The 24,223-nt window shown below is 37.7% G+C and overlaps 2 protein-coding genes across 6 annotated transcripts in view; one reads left to right on the forward strand and one right to left on the reverse strand.

Annotated features, from left to right (window-relative positions):
- The window catches only part of Neb (nebulin), a 207,758-nt gene extending 194,470 nt beyond the window's left edge, over positions 1–13,288 (forward strand). For 2 of the 4 annotated variants that reach the window (XM_090343110.1, XM_090343109.1), the window contains exons 150-162: positions 535–627; positions 2,383–2,475; positions 3,364–3,456; positions 3,988–4,080; positions 5,637–5,729; positions 6,241–6,333; positions 6,646–6,738; positions 7,285–7,392; positions 7,508–7,691; positions 8,225–8,317; positions 9,245–9,397; positions 9,885–9,991; positions 12,865–13,288. In XM_090343110.1, the coding sequence (XP_090199236.1) occupies positions 535–627; positions 2,383–2,475; positions 3,364–3,456; positions 3,988–4,080; positions 5,637–5,729; positions 6,241–6,333; positions 6,646–6,738; positions 7,285–7,392; positions 7,508–7,691; positions 8,225–8,317; positions 9,245–9,397; positions 9,885–9,991; positions 12,865–13,038 (1,470 nt within the window). In that variant the 3' untranslated portion in view covers positions 13,039–13,288. The remainder of the gene's footprint in view (positions 1–534; positions 628–2,382; positions 2,476–3,363; positions 3,457–3,987; positions 4,081–5,636; positions 5,730–6,240; positions 6,334–6,645; positions 6,739–7,284; positions 7,393–7,507; positions 7,692–8,224; positions 8,318–9,244; positions 9,398–9,884; positions 9,992–12,864) is intronic. The other 2 variants (XM_090343112.1, XM_090343111.1) reach the window with 2 other exon arrangements.
- A 7,505-nt stretch (positions 13,289–20,793) lies between these two features.
- The window catches only part of Rif1 (replication timing regulatory factor 1), a 66,496-nt gene continuing 63,066 nt past the window's right edge, over positions 20,794–24,223 (reverse strand). For both annotated transcript variants that reach the window (XM_090342848.1, XM_090342847.1), the window contains 2 exons: positions 22,909–23,017; positions 20,794–22,548 (listed from right to left, as the gene is read on the reverse strand). In XM_090342848.1, coding sequence (XP_090198974.1) covers positions 22,334–22,548; positions 22,909–23,017 — 324 coding nt within the window. In that variant the 3' untranslated portion in view covers positions 20,794–22,333. The remainder of the gene's footprint in view (positions 22,549–22,908; positions 23,018–24,223) is intronic.

Genomic DNA, 24,223 nt, shown 5'->3' on the forward strand with positions numbered 1-24,223 from the left:
GTATTTTGAATGTTTGATATACTCTTTGTGTTTACAGCTATCCTTAAAAGATTACAAAGCTTAAGCATTTTCATTCAAAGACAACACGGTAACTCAAAAATACAGATATGCTTTTCTAGGCTATGTTTGTATATCATGCAAGATATAAGTGAGCTTTTGTTCTTAATATATTCAGGATCATTGAAAATTAAATTAATATTAGGTTTTAATACCTTAAATTTAATCCCCCAAGACTTACCCTTTTTTTCCTTTAAGTTATTACCTATAGTCAGTTGTTGGTAACACTTAAATTAGTTCGTATCAAATAGTATTCAAAGTAATAGCTGCATCTGAGAAATGGCATGTATAAATCAAGAAGCTGTGTATTCCTTGATGCAACTCAGAGACACCAGACTGGTAAATGTCCAAATTACACTATTTATAGAATTCTATTTTATATCATTGTAAAAGCAGATACGTTTAGAGACTTTCTAAAGTCAAGTCCATGTAAATGATAGGTCAAGACTGATTTTATTGTTGGTTTTCTGCACACAGATATTGTACAAAGAGAACCTGAGCAAGGGGACGCCCCTGCCAGTCACTCCTGAGATGGAGCGAGTCAAACGAAATCAAGAAAACTTTAGCTCGGTATTTGGGAGAACGTTCCTTTAACTTCACATTAATTTCTATAAAACAAAATGTCCCTTTATAATAATTTAACAAATTCTTAAAAACAAAGGAAAAATCCTCACCAACTCAATCCAGTTTTCTGGATTTTTTACTTACCATCTGAACCTAATGCTTCATGCTTTCTATAATAGTCCCTAATAATCCCTTAAAATGTTTCACTGGTTCCTTTCCTTCCATTTTTATTTTACTGCTGGCACTTGTGAAGCTAACTGATTTAGAAAAACAATCCTGACACTTAAGCTTTTACTTAGATGGAACTCTTACTTGATGTCTCTGGATTAGTGCAGATTGAACAGGAAGTGTCACGGAGAAATGATGTCTCTTGCTTTGAAACAATAGTGAGCATGACATAGATCCCGTCTAGATCAACAGTACCTAGAAAGAAAATTGTCCAGTACTGGAACCCAAAAGCATTCTATCAATTCATGACTAGAAATCTAGGCTAGCTACTCAGGAGGTTCAAAGATGACCTGGGCAAAAATTAGTATGTGAGACTCTTATCTCCAATAAACTACCAAAAAGGTGAAGGTGGAGCTGTAGCTCAAGTGGTACAGCACTAACTTTTGAGTAAAAAGCAGCTCAGGGACATCACTTTGACCTGAGATCCAGTCCCAGGACCAGTACAAAAAAAGTGTGTGTGTATATATATGTATATATATATATACACATATATACATATACGTATATACACACATGTATGTATATATGGGAGATTATATTTCCATATAGATGGATATGGATCATACTATGCACTTATATTTAATCATATTTTAATCATATTTTCTCTTAATTGCTGTTCCAAATAGTCTGTGATACTTTTACATAAGGCTCATAGGCTTCCTTACATCAGTGATGGAAAGTAAGGGATTAATCCAAAATGTTTTTAATTTTCAGTTTGACTATTTTTCTACAAGTTTGATTCTTTGACATAAATTGTTTTTAATTACTGTTTACTAACAACTCATCACCTTTCAATTTTGTTACATTTTCAATGTAATTTTATGTACCTTGAGTGTTTCATTTCCTGGTTTCCCCCTGCAGATTCACTATCATTATTCCCTTAAAGGCTTGCATCCATTTTCACAACTATGTTTTAATTATTTCTATTACAACAGTACATTCATGGTGGAATTCCGTTTGCAACTACTAATCCTGGAATTTGTTGTTAAAGCAACCATGTTATTTTTTATACAGGTTACATTAGGTGAAACTGTCCATTGGTGAAAAACTTTGTGATTAACCTCACATACCAAAACACCAGATTCCAGACTACCTGGTTAGTCTAAAGAGAGACCAGTTTTGCCCCAAGTGTGCAGATTCGGTCTGTACTTTTAAATGTTGGTTAGATTGTATGTAAGATATTCTATGTAAGAAAAATATTTGTTGATCTAATTTTAAAAGACTGTTGTATACTGAATAGAAAACATGTAAACATGTGAGTTTTCTATTCTTATAAGACTATTTTACTAGCTCTTATATTCTTCTCTATTTCCTGACAAGGAAAGACCAGGTCTTTGTTTATGGGTAAAGAGGTGAGCACAAATGCCCTGGGTCCTCAGTGTATTCTCACTGTAACTGCTGCACAGAACAGAGGACATGTGGATTTATATTCCTGTTATCATGTGTGTGGTCTCATCACAGCTTCCCTATGTGTCTCTTGTGGTTTTTTTTGTTTGTTTGTTTTTTTCCTGGATGCTTTCTTGTGTCATGCAGGTGTTATATAAAGAGAACCTCGGCAAAGGGATTCCAATCCCCATCACTCCAGAGATGGAGAGAGTCAAACACAATCAAGAAAACTTTAGTTCGGTATTTAAAAGAAATCCCTTTAATTATCTTTAAAATGTCTTTAAAAGATTAATGGCTAGACTTTAAAAAAAATCTAATCATCTGATCCCAATAAAAACTTTGGCCCATCTTGTTCCCAACTTAACACAGTCATCCCACTTTGGCTAAACCTTAATCTGATTGTTTGACTTTGTATTTAAAATGTTCCTGTATTCTATTCCAACTTTGAAAGAAGTAACATTCTTGTGTGTGAGCATCAATGTTATCTTATCATGGCAAGTTTTATCTGAACAGGAGCTTTAAAGAGTTCTGGGAACTATTGACCTCATTTCCTATTCTAACCTGCTCTTGCCCCTGTTGGTACTTGCAGAGATATTTTAAGGTTTCTCCTTTTAGTGTCATATCCTTTTCTAATTGCCTTAAAAAGAATTTTCCTTAACTTGTTCACCTGAACTAAAAATTTATTATTTTGTTTTAGAAGTCAACAAAATACTTGTGTATGGTATCTTCCTATTTATATCTATAAAACCAAACATCCTTATATGGTGTATTAATAGCATTACCAATAGCATAACCAAGTCAAAAATAACTTCCTTGCTTTCCTGTCTCATGTCTGTTTCCATCACTCCCTCCTCCACTAACAAGATGGGGATGACTATTTTTTCCCTGTCCTGGTATTCATTGCTCAGTTCCATCAAACAAGAAAATAACAAACTTTCTTTTCATATTTCTTAGTTTTTGCTGTTCTTTCCTGCATTCCTTTGTCTTTAAGCTTATACAGGTTGAACCTAAAAGGTTGTGATTTCCTTTCCTTTTTCTAATTCATTGTCTTCCTCCACCCCCAATCACTGCAAAGATGAAGACTCCAATGATTGATTGCTTTTATTTGGATGCTTACCTTCTGTACAGGTATTATACAAAGAAAACCTGGGGACGGGGATTCCAATCCCTATCACTCCGGAGATGCAGAGAGTCAAACACAATCAAGAAAATCTTAGCTCGGTATTTTGGAAACAAATGGGGAGAAAGATGCCATTCAATTTCATAATTACACTGATAACTTTAAAGACCCTCTTCCCTTCCTTTGCTTCTAATGTATCTTACTTGGCAAAAAAAAAAAAAAAAGACATCCTCTTCTTTCTATACTATAGTTAATTTGGGCATTTTACTTCATATTTTTTAAAGTTAAAAAAGAAATAACAAATGATTTAGATTGTGTGGATAATGAAACCAAATTCTAACCACTGAAATCCCTGTGTTGCTTAGGCACCAACCTACTCAAATAGAAAAAAAAAAGTATGGATAATTCCTAATCTACTTTCCCCCACTCAGAAGCTAAGGTTCTTGCTTCCTGGAGGGTGCAGATTCCGCAAACCAATAACAACTATCTATCGCTAACGTAGTACATAGCATCTTGTCGTGTGTAACTCCTGGCTCCCTGGACTACTACTGTTTTTGACCTCTCATTTTGAATTTCACAAATAAGATGAAATATCACTTACGATGTCTCTCTGATGCTTTCTCATTGTGCAGGTGCTATACAAAGAAAATATGGGCAAGGGAACCCCTTTACCTGTCACTCCAGAGATGGAGAGAGTCAAACACAATCAAGAAAATATTAGCTCGGTACTCTGACAAAAAAATATGTTTTTTAATAATTTTAAAACACTACTTCAATGATTTGAAATAATACATATTAATTGTATGTTTTAAAAGACAACTTAAATTTTGTGAATTACTTGACCACATTTGTCTTTCCTCTAGGGCTGTTCCCTAGCCTTAACTCTTATAACAAAATTGCTTTAATCTACAATTAAGTTCTAATATCAAGAAGTAACCAGTTTTCTGATAGAATATTCCCTTGCTCATCTCTCTCCAAGCTTAACTCTCCACTACTCCCAAGGTCTCTCTGTTTTCCAAGCAAAACTTGGGGTGAATTTGTGTGGGGTCTTATAGTAGGTATAATAGGCTCTTTTTTGAGTACTAGAATCATGGTATTGTGTTGATGACTTTTAGTTCTATACTGCACTGACATGTTTTTCTATTGGTGGTGTTATTATTTTTGTAGTGCTGAATATCAAACTTAGCCTCACCCTGTGAAAGATAGATAAAGAAATCTTGGGGAAAATAATTCCTGTGTAGATAATACCATAAATTCTGATCCAGTAGTGACCATTTAAAAACTAGAGTGTCACAGAAAGGTCTTTTGTGTTATCCTTTTGTCTTTCGATGCTAACAGTAAACCAGGTCATGTAAGCTTATACTCTGTGCTAGTGTATGTGTGTGTGAATTACCATGGGCCTGAGGTTTATAACAGCATTACACTGTGTGCAGGCTTTTTTAGGTCTCAGTCCAGTGTTTCTATGACAATAAGTATGGAGCAGAACCATCCATCTAGAGATTTGTTTCATGAGACTGCTAGGTCTGACCCCATGTCTCTCCTTTAGTAGCTATGAAATAAAACCAGAAAATTTGTAAGTTCTCAAGTGATACTAAGGCTTTCCAGAGACTCTGCCTTAAGAACCACTTTAACAACAGAATTCTTCTTGCTAAATGTCATTTTCCAAATCTCCCAGGTTCATCAGAATGAAAATGAAGGGAGACATGGGGGTAAAGAGTTTACCATAATACAGTTTTGTGTTTTCCATGATTTACCATGGGGATGTAACTGCTGAAAGTAGTTTGTATTTATTGTGATGTACTAAAGAAATTCAACAAGGGGTGTACAAAGGAGACAAAGAAAAAAAGAACCCCTTTGCCTTGTTTGAGGGTCTAAAAATTTCCTGACATGTCTATGAGAGTTTATGGTCCATAGGCAGGTCTAGCAACTACCTGCTGTATCGGAGCCACTTTCAACCTCAGCAATTCCTGTTTAGATGATCTGTCCAGGGACTGACATTAGTATACCAAGCAGTAAATTTGTTTTTCTGGGAACAGTACAGTTCTCCCTTGAAATCGGTAAACATCTCAGAGTAGGACTCGACTCTGTAAACAAGTTTATCTTTCTGTAACTACAATCAAGTTTCTTGAGAAACTTCCCAATCTTCATCTAACCTTATTTGCCTATAGATGATATGGTATCCTAAATCTCAAAAATTATCCGTTCCATTTCTTATTTCGGTAACTATAATCCCCTTTTCTTTTTCTCTTTTGGGTTTATTGGATCCATTGGACTCACTTAGGTTTTGTACAAAGAAAATGTGGGTAAAGCCACCCCAACCCCTGTCACTCCAGAGATGCAGAGAGTCAAACGCAATCAAGAAAACATTAGCTCGGTATTGTCTTCAGAAACAAAAGTGCTTTTCACAGTAACCTCTGCAGTTTGGCCTGCTTCTAACCCCATTCAAGGTTTAAAGATTCTATTACAGTTGAATCTCCTCTAAATATAATCCTACATTTACCATTGGCATTAACGCTTTTTTTTTTTTTTTTAAATTTACTTCTCTGTATTTTTTTTTTTTTTTGGCCAGTCCTGGGCTTGAGCTCAGGATCTGAGTACTGTCCTTGGACTTTCTCAAGGTTAGAGCTCTACCACTTGAGCCTCAGCACCACTTCCGGCTTTTTTCTATGTATGTGGTACCGAGGAATCGAACCCGGGTCTTCATGCATGCTAGGCAAGCACTTTAACCACTAGGCCAAACTCCCGGCCCCACGCTTTTCTTCTTGAGAGCTGCTCTCACTAATAGTAATAAATGAAACCTAATGTTTTCCTTCCTTTGACTGCATTATTTGTAAAAGTGACTATTGCTTCCTAGTGACTTTCTGGTATAACTTTGTATCTCACAGGTGCTATACAAAGAGAATATGGGGAAAGCAACCCCCACACCTTTTACTCCTGAGATGGAAAGAGTCAAACGCAATCAAGAAAACTTTAGCTCGGTATTTCAGAGAGGAAAAAAAAAATTAAAATTTTAACAAGCTTAGCCATTATGGCTATACCACTAATTTATCTCACAGTGTTTTGAAAGGTTATCTTTGTTTTTCTCTGACCATTTAAAAACAAACCAGTCCCACTAGTTCACACTCATTTTATTTCTTGTCCATTGCTTTCTGTTATAACATTTTAACGCCTTTCACTTTTGAGGTGTTTCTTACAGTGTGATGTAATTGGGTCATAACACCAGCTAAGTGATTTTTTTGGAACTTGTTTATCTGCTCTCTGATGTCTGGATGCTTTCTTGGCTCCCCTAGGTATTGTACAAAGAGAATATGAGAAAAGCAACTCCAACACCTGTTACTCCAGAGATGGAGAGAGCTAAGCGCAACCAAGAAAACATTAGCTCGGTATTTTCTAGGACTGAAATAAAGTAGTGCAACAACTTGGAAAATAACATTTTAACATCATGAAAACATGCCTTTCTCATTCAACTGAAAAACCACACTAAAAGAGATGAATGCAACATGTTGGAAAGTAACATTTTAACACCCGTAAAAATGTGCAGTTCTTCACTTGAAAAACTACACTAAAATTAACACAACTGGGCTTTTTAATTCCAAACGGTCATACTAAACATAAGTGCCAATGGTTTTCCTTCTTTTTAGGTCATTTTTTTCATAACCAACTATAACAAACTGATCCTCTTACCTCTGCACTTTTCTCCTCTCCACTAGTTTTAAAGTATTCTATAAAATAGGTAATGCTCAGGAATGGGCATCTTCTTTGGCTTTGATATTTGGGAGTCTTTATCTCTGGAGGACCTTTCTGTGTTAGCATATTGGTTTGAAAAATATGGATATTCTTTCACCTCCATCCATGAAAAGGTTTTGAGGTTTAAGAATGAAGCCAACTAGCTCTATCGCCTATAGTCACCTATGGTCTGTCCTCCATAGGTTCTTTACTCTGACAGCTTCCGGAAACAAATACAAGGCAAAGCTGCCTATGTTTTGGATACCCCGGAAATGAGACGGGTGAGGGAAACCCAACGGCACATCTCAACGGTGAGTGGGTGAGCCTCCAGGGTTTCTTGGTGGCCTGTTGAAAATGGGGTGAGGGAGGGCAGAGAGAAGATGATCTCATACTACATTTTAATAAAGCAAATGTTTATGATTTCAGGTGAAATATCATGAGGACTTTGAGAAACAGAAGGGATGTTTCACACCAGTGGTGACGGATCCTATTACTGAACGAGTAAAGAAGAACACACAGGACTTCAGTGACATTAACTACCGAGGTATTCAGAGGAAAGTGGTAGAAATGGAACAAAAACGGAATGATCAGGATCATGAGACTATTACAGGTAATTAAAAACAAACATGATATAACTATACCTAATTCCTCGATCTTATTTTCGTCATATGGACTCTGCCAACTCAGCCATGGCTCTAAGCCTTTGTAGTCATTTTATAAATAAGATCTTTTTTTCTATAATCTTCCTCTTTACACTGCCTACATGGCTTAGATAATGGTATGTACTGCTATACCCAGCTTTTTACTGACTTATATGGTTTACTGACTTAGATGGGGTCTTACAGTTTTTGGCTCAGGCCACCATCATCCAGATTTCATCTACCTGCTTTTAAGCTACCAAATCTGTCTTAATGAGTTGTGATAGAAAAATCTCTATTATCTAGATTTTTAATAGGGATATTATTTTAATTCCTATATTATCCACTATGCAAAGCTGAGGTTTCTGCCTTTCTTTGTTCCCTGAGAACAAAAAAAAAAAAAATAAGAGGAACAGAGTGATTCAGTCTTCCTGCTCTTTATGTTCCTGGCTGGTTTTGAAATTATTGAAAGAGCACCTGTTTTGGTCACTGGTTTTTCTTTCAGGTTTACGTGTCTGGCGTACGAATCCTGGCTCAGTTTTCGACTACGACCCAGCAGAAGACAATATTCAGTCCCGAAGCTTACACATGATCAATGGTATGTTATGCCACAAGAAGTTCATAACACAATTTAACCACTTGGTGAGCTCAATAACTTTTAGGCACTGAAGTTTTCCCCCTCTAGTTCATGTCTCCTTCAGGCCTCATCACTATCTGTAATTTCTTTCTTTATTAAAAAAAAAAAGTTATGGCCCAGCATTTGGCCTAGTGGTAGAGTGCTTGCCCAGCATTCATGAAGACCTGGGTTTAATTCCTTGGTACCACATACACAGAAAAAGCTGGAACTGGTGCTGTGACTCAAGTGGCAGAGCTCTAGTTGAGAAAGCCCAAGGACAGTGCTCAGGTCCTGAGTTCAAGCCCTAGGACTGGCAAAAAAATTTTTTTAAAAAGGAAATAATAACACCTTTACAAAAGATAATGACTTTTCCTTGTAGTTCTCTTATATCAGAAAATATTATTCATTAAGCAAAGTAGTGGCACGTCTTCCTATTTTTTGTCCATGTTAAAAAGTAGGATCCATATTGCCATTCCTTACAGGATTAATCTTGTAGTTCACTGATGAAAAGAGATCAGTAAATCCAGGTTATGGCCTCCCAGGCTTAATTTTAAAGATCTATCCCCAATATGTTGGCAACCAGAATATCTAAATCACCATTAAATTATGGAGGCCTTTCTGGAGACTGAAGATGGATTCTAACTCTGATTAATATCTACTGAAGGAAGCCAGAAAAATGGGCATGGTGGTAGGAAGAGTAGCTAGTTGAAGACAGATTCACAGATTTGAATCCTGGCTGTTCCATGACTTAGGAACATGCACTTAAATTCTCATCTGTAAAATAAACATGACACCAATATATCCAACACATTGTGGAAAACGACACTTGGCAAAAACAAATAATAACCATAACCGAGATGCAATTATGGTGAAACCATAAAAATTTCAACTATTCTGTATCTTTCTCAGCCCAAGCTCAGCGCCGGAGCCGGGAGCAGTCTCGATCTGCCAGTGCCCTGAGTATCCGTGGAGGTGAGGAGAAATCTGAGCACTCGGAAGCTGCTGACCACCGCCTTTCCACCTACAGTGATGGAGGAGCCTTCTTCTCTGCAACCTCAACAGGTACCAGTGGATGCTTCTGACAACCATCACAGCCAGGCTGTGACTCCAAGAGTAGCAGTAACCACTTGAAGTAGAACAGAAAAGCCTTGTTCTTTTCTAATAAGCAAAGGTTAGAATTGAGGAACCTCATATGAGGTTAGTAGGTTCATGTTCATCCACTTTTTAGATGTCTCTTAGAAAGGACATTAGCCAAGCACAGGTGGCTCATACCTATAATCCTCACTACGCAAGAGACTGAGAAGGGCAATTCAAAGTCAGCCCCAGGCAGGAAAGTCCATGAGTCTCGTATCTTCAATTGAACATCAGAACACCAAAGTGGAGCAGCAAAAAAATTGAGGGGCAGTGTCTAGGTTGTAAGTTCAAACTCCACGACTGCCCCAAATAAAATAACATAGAAAAGATAATACTCAGCTGCTAAGCACAGATTCAATGCCTATCCCTGTTCTTTTTGTAACTTTTCCCCCTTATTTTTCCCCCTTATTTGTAGCTTATAAACATGTAAAAACCACAGAGCTCCCCCAACAACGATCATCTTCAGTTGCTACTCAACAGACCACATTATCTTCTATCCCATCTCATCCATCTACTGCTGGAGTAAGTGACAAGCTATACAAATTACTTATTTATTGATTATATACGAGTTCATGTATTCTGTTATTTCCCATAAGTGCTCAGTACAAGAAAACATTACACACTCAAATTAAAATCGAGCATTGTTCAGTGATGTCAGAGAGAAAGACCTACAGGGCAGAGAAGAAAGAGGGAGAGACAAAGAGGAAAAACAAAAGAGAGAAGAGAGACCAGAGAAAGAGAAGTGAGACAAAGAGGAAAAACAAAAGAGAGAGAAGAGAGACCAGAGAAAGAGAAGTGAGACAAAGAGGAAAGAGAAAGAGGAAAGGAGAGAGAGATGACAGTGACTACAGAAAGAAGAGAGGATAGTAAGGAGGAGAGAGAGACAGAGAGAGACAGAGAGGAGAGATGGGAGGGAGAAAGGAGAGTGAGGAGGGGAGAAAGAGGACACAGAGAGAGACCACAAGAGAGAGGAGAGAGAAAGAGAATGAAGAGAGAGGGAGGAGAGAAAGAGGGGGAGACAGTCTGTTCCTCTCTGAGAGGAAAGAGACAAAGGAGAGAGTAGAGGAGGGAAAAAGAAAAGATGGAGGAGAGAATGGAGACTGAGAGGGAGAAATGTGGGAGACTAGTAAGAGGACAGCAAGATGAGAAAGAGAAGAGGTGGAAAAGAGAAGGGGGAGAGGTGACAGAGGACAGAAAGAGGGGACAGGGAGACTGGAGGGAGAGAGGAACAAGAGGGGAGAGCAAGGAGAGATGACAAAAAGGGATGATAGAAACAGAAGAGGAAGAGGATCAAGTGTTACCAGGGGAGGGGGGTTCCACATCCCTCCCAGTGGGAAGCCCACGTCCCACCAGAATCCACCATGCAGAGACAGTCTTCTGCAAAAAGGTGTATTGAGGAAGTAGCTGGCTGGCCAGGGACACAGTGAAGACTTGGGAGGTAATACTGTGAGCAGTTATCATGCTGGGTTAAGGGCAAAAACCACGTGGCCAAGGCCGGCCACACGCAGGTAGCCAACAGTTACTATGAGGCAGGCTATAACCCTATCATCTTGGTTGGAATTGGTGTGTCTACACACAAAGGAGGTGGATATTCTTTCTCATGGAGACAGGGATAAGGCTGTTCCTTCCTGGAAGGACTAGGCTGTTTTACTGTTGTTATCCTTCAACATTCCACAAAGGGGCAGGGGAGCTCTTAGTGTGCTCAAGATGGAGTTGGTTTTTAATCCCCTTTACAAGAGGAGTAAGAAAGGAAAGAGAGGAGGGAGAGTGAAGAGAGAGGACAGAGAGAGCAGAGACAAAGGAGAGAGCACACCTTGAGGAGGGAGAGGACAGAAAGGACAGAACAAGAGAAGAGAGTGGGGGAAAGGGGAAACAATGAGGAAAGCAAGGACAGAGGAGAGACAGGTTAGAGAGGAGTTATGGAAAGTAGACAGAGGAAAGAGAATAGAGAGATGAGCGAGGAAAGGGAGAGGAGAGCAAGAGAACAGAAAGGAATACCAGAAAGAAGGGAGAGAGGGGCACCAGAGAACAGAGTGAGAGGTCAGAGAGAGAGATTGCAAGAGAGGGAGAGGGAAGCAGGAGAATAGAGGAGAGAGCCAAAAAAGAAATAGAAAGGGAGAGATGAGAAAGGACAGAGAACAAGAGAAGAGCGATGGGGGAGAGTAGAGAAAGGAGAGATGCGGGAGAGAGAGCTGGTGAGAGATGACAGATGGAAGGAGAGAGAAGAGAGAGACAGGAGTAAGAAGAGGGAGATTGGGAGTTTGGTCTAGTGGTAGAGTGCCTGACTAGCATGCATGAAGACCTGGGTTCAATTCTTCAATACCACGTTCATAGACAAGTCAGAATGGTGCTATGGCTTAAGTGGTACTGTACTAGCCTTGAGAAAACACTGAGTTCAAGCCCTAGGACTGTGAAAAAGAAAGCATTTTTATGAACACACTAAATTATAAGAACCATGTATGTATTTATACACATTTCAGAGGATGTTATAAAATTTTCATTTCTCTGGATAGAATAAAATTAGACGATTGTAACACAATTCTCAATGGGAATTTTTTTTAGGAATTCTATGAAAGCCTTTACAAATTTAACTTTCCTGGGGGGATTTAGAAATCCCCTTTTGCTGTTGCCAGTAATGTTACCAAGAGCAAGTACCATGGTACAAACAGCAAAGTACCATGCACTAACAGCAAGTTTCATGATATCCAAGAGCGATTATAGTGCACCATGAGCAAGACTCAGATGGAAGCACTCTACATGGCTCTTCTAGAGAGCAAAGGCCAGGTTGTGCTGGACCTCAGCAGCAGAGCTCTTCTTACCTGGCTTGTGCAAGACCCCGGGTTCCATGCCCAGCCAGAACACACAAATCCAAATACTTCTACTCCACAGGGAGCGAAAAACTAGCACCCACTGGTGATTTCCTGAGCTTCCAATCCTGGGGTCATCAGCAGGAGGTTCTGCCTTCTAAATGCTGGGCCGAGTGAGCCAAGGGGGGTGGCCTTAATGGGAATTTTCTTAATTAGCTATGCTAATCTTATAATTTATTTGAATTTGTAAGAATAGCCAAGCAAATTTTAAAAGTAATTAAACCAAACCATAATAGAGGAGCCAGGTGCAGTGGCTCACACCTGTAATTTTAGCTACTCAGAAAACTGAGATCTAAGGATAGGTTCAAAGCCAGCCTGAGCACTAAGGCCCATGACAATCATCTCCAATTAACCACCAGAAAACTGGAAGTGGTGCTGTGGCTCAAGGGGTAAAGCATAGCTGAAGAGCTCAGGGTCAGCACCCAGGCCAAGTACAAGCCCTATGACTCACCAAAAAAAAAAAAAAGTGCTATATTAATTTTAATGATTCAAGTAACTAATTGTAATATTCTTCAACCCCCAAACTAGAAAATCTTCCGTGCCATGTATGACTACATGGCTGCAGATGCAGATGAGGTATCATTCAAAGATGGAGATGCTATTGTAAATGTTCAAGCTATCGACGAAGGTTGGATGTATGGCACAGTGCAGAGGACTGGCAGAACTGGCATGCTACCAGCCAACTATGTTGAAGCTATTTAGGCACATGTGCATACAGTGACTGCAACTCCTGCAGCCAACATTTCACTTCATGATCACCCAAGCTCCAAACTGCCCAATGTGGTTTTTTTTTGTCAGTGTATTTCTAGTAAACTTAAACCTATGAAAATTACTTTAAAAGTTAATCATGATCAAACTGCTTTTGGGATTTGAAAGAAGTTGAATTTCAAAATGGAATCTTCTAAGGAAGCTTCTATAGTGGTATGCTCTATTACTATATTGACTCACTTTCCCAATTAAACATACCTTGTTTCTTGCTTATACTAAATGCCAGTGTTTGGCATGTTTGGAATTATTCACTAAGTAGTAACTAATAAAATCTTTAATTCTGAAACAACTTTTGATGGGATTTTTTTTTAAGTTAAAAGACACCTTCACAACTCTCCAAGCTTATGTACAGTAAACACTAGGTTAGAGTGAAAGCATGTCAAGACCTTTGAAGCAAATAGATCCTGAAGAAAAGAATATGATAAAAATAGACTTCAAACTAAAATCAATCAGAAAAGGAAATGACCCATGGAAGAGATTACAGTCACACATCTGTATCATATAGCTGACTTCTAGGCTTATAAAGTGCGAACAAATCCTAACACAATCGTAGGAGACTTCAATACCCCTGTAAGTCATCCAAAACAAAAAAGCAACATAAACGTATTTCATCCAATAGTTACTTTATATCCTAGGGTATGAGCTATTTTAGAGAAACAATTCTTATTGTGCAATACCTAGCTAATAACAGACCTGAAATAAATGTATTAAGAGTTCAATAGCAAACATTCAGAACATTGTTCTTCATTACTTGTTATTCAATCACATCCTATCACAACTTTGGGATACAAAGGAAGTACTGAAAGAAAAATCTATAGCCATGAGTGCCAACATAAAAACAAAAAGTAGCTGGATGCCAGTGGCTCAAACCTGTAATCCTAGCCACTCAGGAGGCTGAGATCTAAGGATCATGGTTCAAAGCCAGCCCAGGCATAAACACCTTGGAGACTCATCTCCAATTAACCACCAGAAAACCAGAAGTGGTGCTGTGGTGCAAGTGGTAGAGCACTAGCCTTGAGCTGAAGAGCTCAGGGACAGCACCCATGACCAGAGTTCAAGCCCCACGACCAAGACAGACACACAATGTATGCTCAAATAGCCTTATGAGGCACCTCTAATCTTTAAAAAATAATGAATATTAGGGCAGAAATTAATGAAACCAAGAGTAAAAAATCCCCAAAATTTGGTTCTTTGAAAAAAAAAATAACATTCAAATTAATAAGACTGAAGTTGGAGTATCATTGAAAACATCAAATTCAAAGGATCACAGGTTTGGTTTTGTTTTTGCGGGGGCTTAAACTCTGGGCCTGAACACTGTGTCTGGGCTCCTCAGTTCAAGGCTAGCACTCTACCTCTTTGAGCCACAGTGTCACTTCTGGTTTTCTAGTGGTTAACTGAAGGTAAGAGTCTTGAAGACTTTCATGCCCAGGCTGGCTTTGAACTGTGATCCTTGGATCTCAGCCTCCTGAGTAGCCACCAGAACCCGGCCCACAGGGAATGTTTTTAAAACAAATATGTAAACAGGAATATCTAGAAGAAATGGATACATTTTAAAGACACAGTTGACCCACCAAAATTGAACCAAGAAATTACAAACCTCTTACAATACCTATGATAATCAAGTTGAAGCAGTATTATCTTCCAACAAAGAAAAGTACAGGGCCAGGAAAACTGCCCAATTCTACCAGATAGTCAAAGAATTTACACCAAATACTCCTCAAACTTTTCCATGAATTAGCCTCATCACTAATAAACTCATCCTAAGGTTCCAAAACCAAAGATACAAGAGAATTACAGACCAATTTTGATGAACACTGATGCAAAAAGTTCCAATAAAGGGCTGAGAGTTTGGCCTAGTGATAGAGTGCTTGCCTGGCATGCATGAAGACCTGGGTTCAATTCCTTGATCCCACATACATAGAAAAAAAGATGGAAGCAGTGCTGAGGCTCAAGTGCTAGAGCACTAGCATTGAGAAAGTCCAAGGACAGTGCTCAGGCCCTGAGCTCAATCAAGCCCAGGATAGCGCAAAAAAAAAAAAAAAAAAATATCCAATAAAATCTTGACAAATTGAATTTGATACATTCAAGATATCATATATGAGCCAGTTAGTTTTCATCTCAAGGATGGAAGATACTTCAACATAAATCAATAAACTACATCAAGCTCAGTGACAATGGTTCATGCCAATAATCCTACTCAGGAGGCTAAGATCTGAGGATTGTGGCAAGAAAGTTTGTGACTGTGTTTTGGCCAGTCCTGGGGCTTGGACTCAGGGCCTGAGCATTGTCCTTGGGATTTCTCAAGGTTAGCACACTTACCACTTGAGCCACAGCATTCTACCACTAGGCCAAACTCCCAGCCCCAAGTGTGTGAGACTCTTATCTCTAACAAACTACTCACAAAAAGCCAAAAGTGGTGTTGTGGCTCAAGAACAGCCAAGCCCAGAGATCAAGCCCCAGGACTGGCACAAAAAGAAAAAAAAGAAATGTCATAAAAACTTAGTAACAATACTCATGTGATACAAAAAATACCTTTGACAGAATTCAACATTCACTTTTGTTTTGAAAAAACTAAAAAGAATATACCTAATCTTAATACTGATAAACTTGCAGCCAACATATTAAATGGGAAATATAATTTTCTCATTTGCAGATTATAATTTCATATATTCTCATCTGCATCAAATTATTTTTCTAACCACTTAAAATATAAAAATCCATTTCTTAGCTCAAAGGCAATATAAAAATCAGGTGATGAGGTGTAATTTAGTGATCCCTATCCCACCAATACTATTTCCTTTACAAATAAATCCCATTTTGTTAACTATAAAACTTTAGATATTATTCAGTTGTGTGTAAGAAGTTATGACACATTCCATTTTCAGTTCCATGGCACTTTACTTTGAAGGCAGACTTTCTAGTTATACTTTCCCTTCATTTAAGAAGCAAAGCTAAAGGCATGCATACCTTCAATCCTGGCTAAGCAAGAGGCTGAGATCTGAGGAATGATTCAAAGATACATGAGACTATTTCCCTTCAACTACCCCCAAAAAGCCAGTAGTGGAGCTGTGGGTCAAGAGGTGAGGCACTGGCCTTGAGCAAGAGCTCAAGGAAAGTGCCCAATCTCTGTACTCACTCTGGCCTAGAATTTGATTCTTCTGCCTCAGCCATCAGGTAAATATCACCATGCCCACCCAGTTACAGCTTAATGTTACCTCCACAATTACATACTAGCAAGGATAATATTCACAAAGAATAGAGAAGTTGCAGTGTGACAGAGTGAAAATTCTGTCTTCAATTCTCAGTGTCTTCTAATTATTTTATTTTATTCAGTGTCTTATTTTAAGGATATTTTCCAGGCAAATAAACATTTACACTATAGTGTGTGTCACATATGGGTTTAGTTGGTCTTTGGAGATGGTTTAGTCTGTAAAGAAAAAATGGTTAAGACTCTAAACTTAACACCTATTTCAACTGCAATTATTCAAGATTACTATGCTTCTGCAGCCCTTCAAACTTTAAGGGCTTAAGAATATTAATGGGTACTTTCACGAAAGTATGAAGCATGATACATAAGAGACGTCACCATAACTGCCATCAGAAACCACAGAATCAGGATTAGAGGATAGGGTAAAATGTTTTCCAAGGAGGAGGTGGCCTTGAGTTTACTCCCTAGTATCACAAAGCAAAATGAAAAAACCAAACAAAACCAACAATAAAAAATAAACCAGGGCCGGGAGTTTGGCCTAGTGGTAGAGTGCTTGCCTTGCAAGTACGAAGACCCGCTTTCGATTCCTTGGTATCACATACATAGGAGGAAAAAAAAAAAAAAAGCTGGAAGTGGCACTGAGAGTCAAGTGGTAGAGCTCTAGCCTTGAGAAAATCCAAGGACAGTGCTCAGACCCTGAGCTCAAGCCCAGGACTGGCCAAAAAAAAAAAAAAGTCATAACAATTTAACTCATGACTTGATTTTTGGCTACCCTTTCAAGTGTGTTAAATACTTAAAAAGGATTATCTAAATTAGGGAAATCTGACATCTAAACAAACACAAGATCACTTTTAAGAGATTGACACAATTCTTTCAAATTCCACATTAGTGAAATAGAACTTTTCTTTTTTCAATTGTGAGCTCTTACATCAAGGCTAGCACTCTACCACATTAGCCCACAGCACCACTTTTGGTTTCACTGGAGTTAACTGGCTTTCAGTCTTGTGGACTTTCTTGCCTGAACTCACTCTAAACCAGATCTCAACCTCCTAAGTAGCTAGGATTACTGCCATCAGCCACCAGCACCCAGGGAAATAGAACTTTACCATGTATTAAGGAGAATGAAGATGGGAAGAGATCCTCAATGAAGTAACAAAGCACTCACTAGCTATGATAAATTACGACACTAACTGCCAACGATTTTCGTAGTTCCACTCTTAAGTCTCTAAATGAAATCATCTGTATACATCATGAGGAAATACTATCTAGTATGTTGTCAACATAAAATCCTTGTTTTGAGGCCTGAACTCAAGAATCTGGCGCTTACTACTCTGGCACTGTAACACTGAGCCACATCTCTAGCACTTACTGCCTTGAGATGGCTTTGCTTATGTATGATATGAACCACGAAATTGTTATTTGTACCTTCCTTTCTAACTGGGATGGCAAGCACATGCCATGCTTACCTTCTTTCCTTGAATCAAGGCAAACAGGCACACCTTACTGCACCTTGCTAGAGGGTGACAAAGTCTCTTGAACTAACTTTCAACCCTGAACCTCTTATTCTCTTGAAATATCTAGATTACAGGTGTAACTAGTAGTGCCTGGCATCCTTAATTCCTTTTTTTTTTTTTTTTTGCCAGCCCTAGGGCTTGAACTGAGGCTAAGCAGTGTCCTTGCGCTTTCTCAAGGAAAGTGCTCTATCACTTGAACCAAAGCACCACTTCCCGCCTTTTCTGTGTATGTGGTACCAAGTAATCAAACCTAGAGCTTCATGCATGCTAGGCACTCTACTACTAGGCCAAATTCCTGGCCAAGAAATTCCCTAGTTTCTTGGTTTTCTTTGGTCAGTCGTAGGGTTTGAACTCTGGGCCTGGGCATTATCCCTGAGCTCTTCAGCTCAAGGCTGGTGTTCTACTTGAGCCACAAGCACCACTTCCCCTTAACTTTGCCAGGCCTGGACTTGTACTCAGGCCTGACCCCTGTCCTTGGGCTTTCTCAAGGTTACAGCTCTACTACTTAAGCCACCACTTCCGGCTTTTTCTATGTATGTGGTACCAAGGAATCAAGCCTGGGTCTTTGTGCATGCTAGGTAAGCATTCTATCACTAGGCCAAACTCCCAACCCCCTTAAGTGTGGTTCTTTACATGTATTTTTGCATTGAGTAGCTAAAATTATAGCATTATGCCTCTGGCTGCCAACAAAATCACATTTTTAGAGCACTCAAAAAAAGGGGGGGTATGTAATTCACAAATTCCTTATATTTTTCCATGTTAATCTGAACAAGTTTTAAAACTAATGTGCAACCTAAACTCCAAAGTTTGAAAAGATTCTTCTTTATGGCAACATTAACAGTTGAATCTCTCTAGGTTGCATGACAGCCTTAAAGGCCTATTTACTTTATGTGTAATTCCTTGGGTATCCTCTAAAGTGCTAGAAATGCAGAGGGGGGAAAAAAGAACCAGGCACACACCTCTAACCCAGCTACTTGTTCATAAGAAATATTACAACATTTTCAGGGAAATGAACAACCCAGAAAAGATTTTGTTAAATGAAGATATTTGTTAAATGAAGAGGAGCCCATGGCTCTAATGTTTGTAAACTAAATCTATAATACTAATATACACGATAACATATACAGGTATCATGCATATATACTAAAAACAGACTAAAGGATGATCTATTAAAAAGCATGCAGTTCTAAAACAAACTGAACCACAGATGCTACAGTAATCTAACTTCCACAGATTCATGCTATCTTCATCACTCTTGCTCATTATATGGTCATGTTATGTTGGGTTAGATGAACGTTGCAGTTAAACCACATAAAAACTAAATTAGAACTGTTTTGGAAAACAAGTAGCTTTTTTCCCTTTACTGGTTATGCTTTCAAAGTACACTCTTAATTTTTAAGACCACTCTTTGAACAAATACCAGGAAGCTATTTGTGTACATATGTGCACACACAAATTCAGACTCAGGCCCAGACAGAACTGTCCTACTCAATCAGAATCAATGCTTCCCCTCTAACCTTGAGAAAAAAAAATGACAATGAAAAACCTTAAATATAATACTATGTGTGAATTCTCAAATGGCTTAGGAATAAAATGGACACTGGCTGTGGAACAAGTAAACAGCATCCTTCTCCAACCCAAGTCTTAGCTGAATGACTTAAACAAGAGCTGCTTCCATAACCTACTGACAGCTCAACTCTCAACATGATTAAGGATAGTGAGATCAAATCTAGGTTTTTCTCACTGAATTAATCAAAGCTAAGAAAAATGCTACCTCATTTATTATTTTCAACTAAGCTAGTTTTTAAAAGAGCATTTTATAGATGTACACATTCATATATGTCAATCCTAGGGCTTGACTTTGGGCGGTGAACACTGTTTCTGAGCTTTTGTACTCTACCACTTGAACCAGAGCTCCATTTCCAGGTACTTGGTTAATCAGAGATGCTGTTTTGACTTTCCTTCCCAAGCTGGCTTCAAACCATGATCCTCAGCTCTCAGCCTAAGCAGGTAGTATTACAGCTGTGAACCACTGGCGTGTAGTCAGAGCTTAATTTATTTATGCCCTTACCTTTTAAAAGGTCCCAACATTACTTTGTGCTGTCAGTAACTGATATTTTTATGATCTCTACAATCTCTGTGCAATATTAACAACATGCTTCCATACCTCAGATTTAAATCCTATTATTTATCCTAACAAGCAAACCAATTTATTCTAGACTATATGGAACTGAACAGCAAAGTTCCATACTATTCAACAGTACTTTTCACACCTGTTCAAAAAAGAATTCCCGTAGTAATGGGTTCAACTTATAAATTTTTAAATATAAAAATTATTTTGGAACTGCAAACCAATTAACCAATCATGCCTGAGTAACATTACTGTTTCTCATTTACTTTACCATAGAAAATCTTAAAAAAAAAAAAAAAAAAAAAAAAAAAAGAAATCCCATTTTATTAGTGAAACCCAAACATATGGGAGCAAAATAAAAAGTATTAATGCCTTTCTGGTATTTTAGGTTATTATTCATGGAGGAATCTAAAGGACAAGTATCAAGGCAAAAATATTCAAAGGTGACTGAAATATATCATCAATGCAGTGAAGTTTAAATAAGCTAACATTTACCCCCATAATAATATTTTTAAACACAACCTCACCAAACCACACAATTTAACTAAATAATCATCACTCTGGTTACATTTCCTGTTGTACTGTTCTGCTTCCCAGAAACTTCATTCAGCTAGCAAGTTAAAACAACTCATAGAAAACGTTTCAAAAGGCACAGTTTTTCAAATGAACCAATTTTGACTCTGAGCTCCAGATGCTACAGTAATCTAACTTTCACAGACAGGTTCACATACTATCTTCATCACTCTTGCTCATTAAATGATCATGTTGACTTAAGATAAACACTGCAATTAAATGAACAACATAGAAACTATAATTAGAATTGTTTTGAAAAACCAGTAGCTTTTTTCCTTTATTGGTTATGCCTTCAAAGTACATTCTTGATTCAATAATCCCAGAATTTCTTTTTAAGACCACTGTTGGTGTATAAATATCACATTTATATCCAGAAATATACATGATAATTATGAAAAAGATACCAACTTTCTTAGAGGTTGGCAGGAGGTATCTAACTTGCCAAATAAAGGAGACCTTAACCTAGACATGATTTAAATGTCTGACTTAAAGAAGTACATCATTCAAAGTAAGGTTTAAATTAAGTGTGAAACTAGCATCACTCATCTATTCTATTAAAACAAGCAGAACATATTCTCATTTTCTTTTAAGGAAATACAGGCACCAAATACTAACTGGTAAATTTTACACATTTTAATTACATAGCCTATTATTTTTAAAACGGAACAAAGCATATATATAATATACATATTATATATATGTTTCAAATTTCTTTCAAGTTTACTTTTAGGTGTAATTAGAGTAACAGATAATCTCTAGACCTCTTATAATACAACTTGTAATTAAAATATCCAGATTAACTCTCCATTAAGAAGAAATGTAATGAGGCACACTTTCTAATGGCTGGCATCCTCTTCCAAACCAAAAGAAAAACAAGGTAAGGGCACGAATAGCAAAGCTGTTATGAAAACAATTTTCTCATTCCAATAATCTTCTCTATTTTGAATAGTCAGAAAATAAAGTCACGTTTTAACTAGGTACAATCCTATTGGCTCATTATTTGTACATAGAGAATCCTACAATTTCTGCAGCAAGCCCATAAAGTACTCTCCATACTGGCATTTCAGTATTATGTACAAAATGGTTCTATTTAACAAGATCAAGGTATTCACAAGAAACTGCAGAAAAACTCACACCATTAATGAGACCTACATTTATAAATTAAAAACATCATCAACTATACATAATATACAAAGGGTCATGTTCCTCTCATAAATTTTCTATATACTATGTGTTATGAAAGTAAATTTTCACAGGCAGATGCTGCTGCCCAAACATTTACTAATGCAAATTGAGGGAATATTAGTAAAATCTGTGATTGCATTTTTAAATACCAAAAGGCTCAACCTTTGGTATTTTTTTCAATAACCAAAGGTGAAATCTGTGGAGAAAAGTTCCAAAGTACCAAACAAAACAAACTACTTAAACCCCAGGTACAACTATTAGCCACTTTTGAAAATGTATAAACCCCTTTCTGCCACTTCAGCAAAATTTGAATGAACACTCCAATAGTACATTTCACTATAATAGGAATTTTTATGTGCAGAAAATATATACCTATTTCTACTTTTGTCCTAAAAATCTCGTCGTGACACAAATTTCTTGAAAAATTATAGTGGCCAAGAAAGCATGTAAAATTAGGGCAATCATATCTACCAAATTGATAAAACTCAACATAATGGTAAGTCAGGGTTTAAATGTTACCGACTTTGTAGAATCCTTCCCTAACCTAACAGTATTTCAGAATTTTATTTGGGAAATTCAATGATCTTTTTTTTTAAACTTCAATTTTCTTCTATAATATCAAATAGAATTTTCATTAGCTGATGGTTTCCAACGTGATTGTAGATTTCTTATTATCAAGTTTGCCATAGTATTAAGTTTCTCATGCATTTCAAACAGCTGACTTCCTGAATAAGTGTGGAGATCTTCTGAATTCAGCTGAAGAGAAAGAGCACTGATTTGTGCCATAAGATTTTTAGATAATGAAGTTTCTAAAGGTACAGGATCAAGCAAATCTGAAAGGGGAAAAAAAAAAAACAACCCATGAAGCATACACTAAAATTTACATTGTATATTACGTACCTCCAAACAAAAGAGGAAAAGTTCATATTTCAAACTGAGAAAAGTGGTATGAGGTATACATACAAGTCCAAGGGAACAAGATGTCAGAAAAAGGTACCATAGCTTATTATAGTTGGGACAAATGGACTTTTGTTTTTTGTTTTTATTAACATAACTGAAACAAACCTTTTCTGTGTATGTGGTATTGAGGAATTGAACCCAGGGCTTCGTGCATGGTAGGAAAGCATGCTACCACGAGGTCACCCTCCAATCCCAGTATTCACCTTTTAAGAACTGACTTTGCTGAAATTTACCTGAGGCTAGTTTCTCTTCATCAGTTGAGAGGGATTTGTTTTCTATCCCATTTATTGCCTTGTCAGAAATGTCAAAAACTGGGATGTCTTCAAGTCCTCGAGATTTCACCTAGATTATACATTCAGAACACAAATCAAAACTTGCTTTTAATAGTAAGCATGGTAGAAGTAGAAACATGCGAAACGAACATCATATATGAACTATGTCAAGAGAAAAGCATTGCTAAAAAATCTATTCCAGTTATCCACACAACAAATGAGTATTTCAAACTGTTTGTTCAAGTAAGGTCACAACTTTCAATATTACTTAGGGAAAAAAGAATACTGATAGTAATAGCTCAAAGAATTCTATTTCCCACTTCAGGAATGTGGGGTGTGTGTGTGTGGGGAATCTCAGCAGAAATCGCTGTTAAGTAATCTATTCTCAAAAGAATATAATTTTTGGGCTGGGAATATGGCTTCGTAGTAATGTGCTTGCCTAGCATGTAAGAAGCCCTGGGTTCAATTTCTCAGTTCTACACCTTAACAGAAAAGGCCAGAAGTGGCATTGGGGTTCAAGTGAAGAGCACTAGCCTTGAGCAAAAGAAGCTCAGGGACTGTACCCAGGCCCTGACTTCAAGCCCCAAGACTGGCAAAAATAAACAAAAAATTTTCACACAGGGCAAGATTGATTGGAATACATTTTAACATGCATGGAAAAATAGCAATAAAATTCCTCTCCTGGGGGCCGGGAGTTTGGCCTAGTGGTTGAGTGCTTGCCTAGCATGCACGAAGACCCGGGTTCAATTCCTCGGTACCATATACATAGAAAAAAAGCCAGAAATGGTGCTGAGGCTCAAGTGGTAGAGCTCTAACCTTGAGAAAGTCCAAGGACAGTGCTCAGGCCCTGAGCTCAAGCCCACGACTGGCAAAAAAATAAAAAATAAAAAAATAAAAAATAAATCCTCTCCTGTATAAAACCGTAAGGAAACTAAAAACTAATTTAAAGGGATGGAACATAGATTAGTATTAGAAGAGGTAACCAGCATGCTTAAGGCCCAAGTTCTACTTTGGCATTGCCAAAAACAGAGTAAGAGTTCTAGTTAATCACTAGACTAAGGGCCACTGGTTCATGAAAACTAACACCCATGCAAAAACTTCTATCGCTGTCAATGGACTGAAGGTTGAGTGGGTCTAGGAAGACTCTGAATGCTGAAAGTAGATACAACTTTTCTGTATGGCTAAGAATTCTTAAACCTTTCTATGATCAAAAGATGCTTATATGCAAAATGTAGACAGGAGAAAAAAATCACAATGGGTGCCAGTGACTCATGAG

This window comes from Megascapheus bottae, chromosome 12, assembly GCF_031878675.1.
Source record: "Megascapheus bottae isolate mThoBot1 chromosome 12, mThoBot2.hap1, whole genome shotgun sequence".
In the NCBI taxonomy this organism is placed as follows: Eukaryota; Metazoa; Chordata; class Mammalia; order Rodentia; family Geomyidae; genus Megascapheus; species Megascapheus bottae.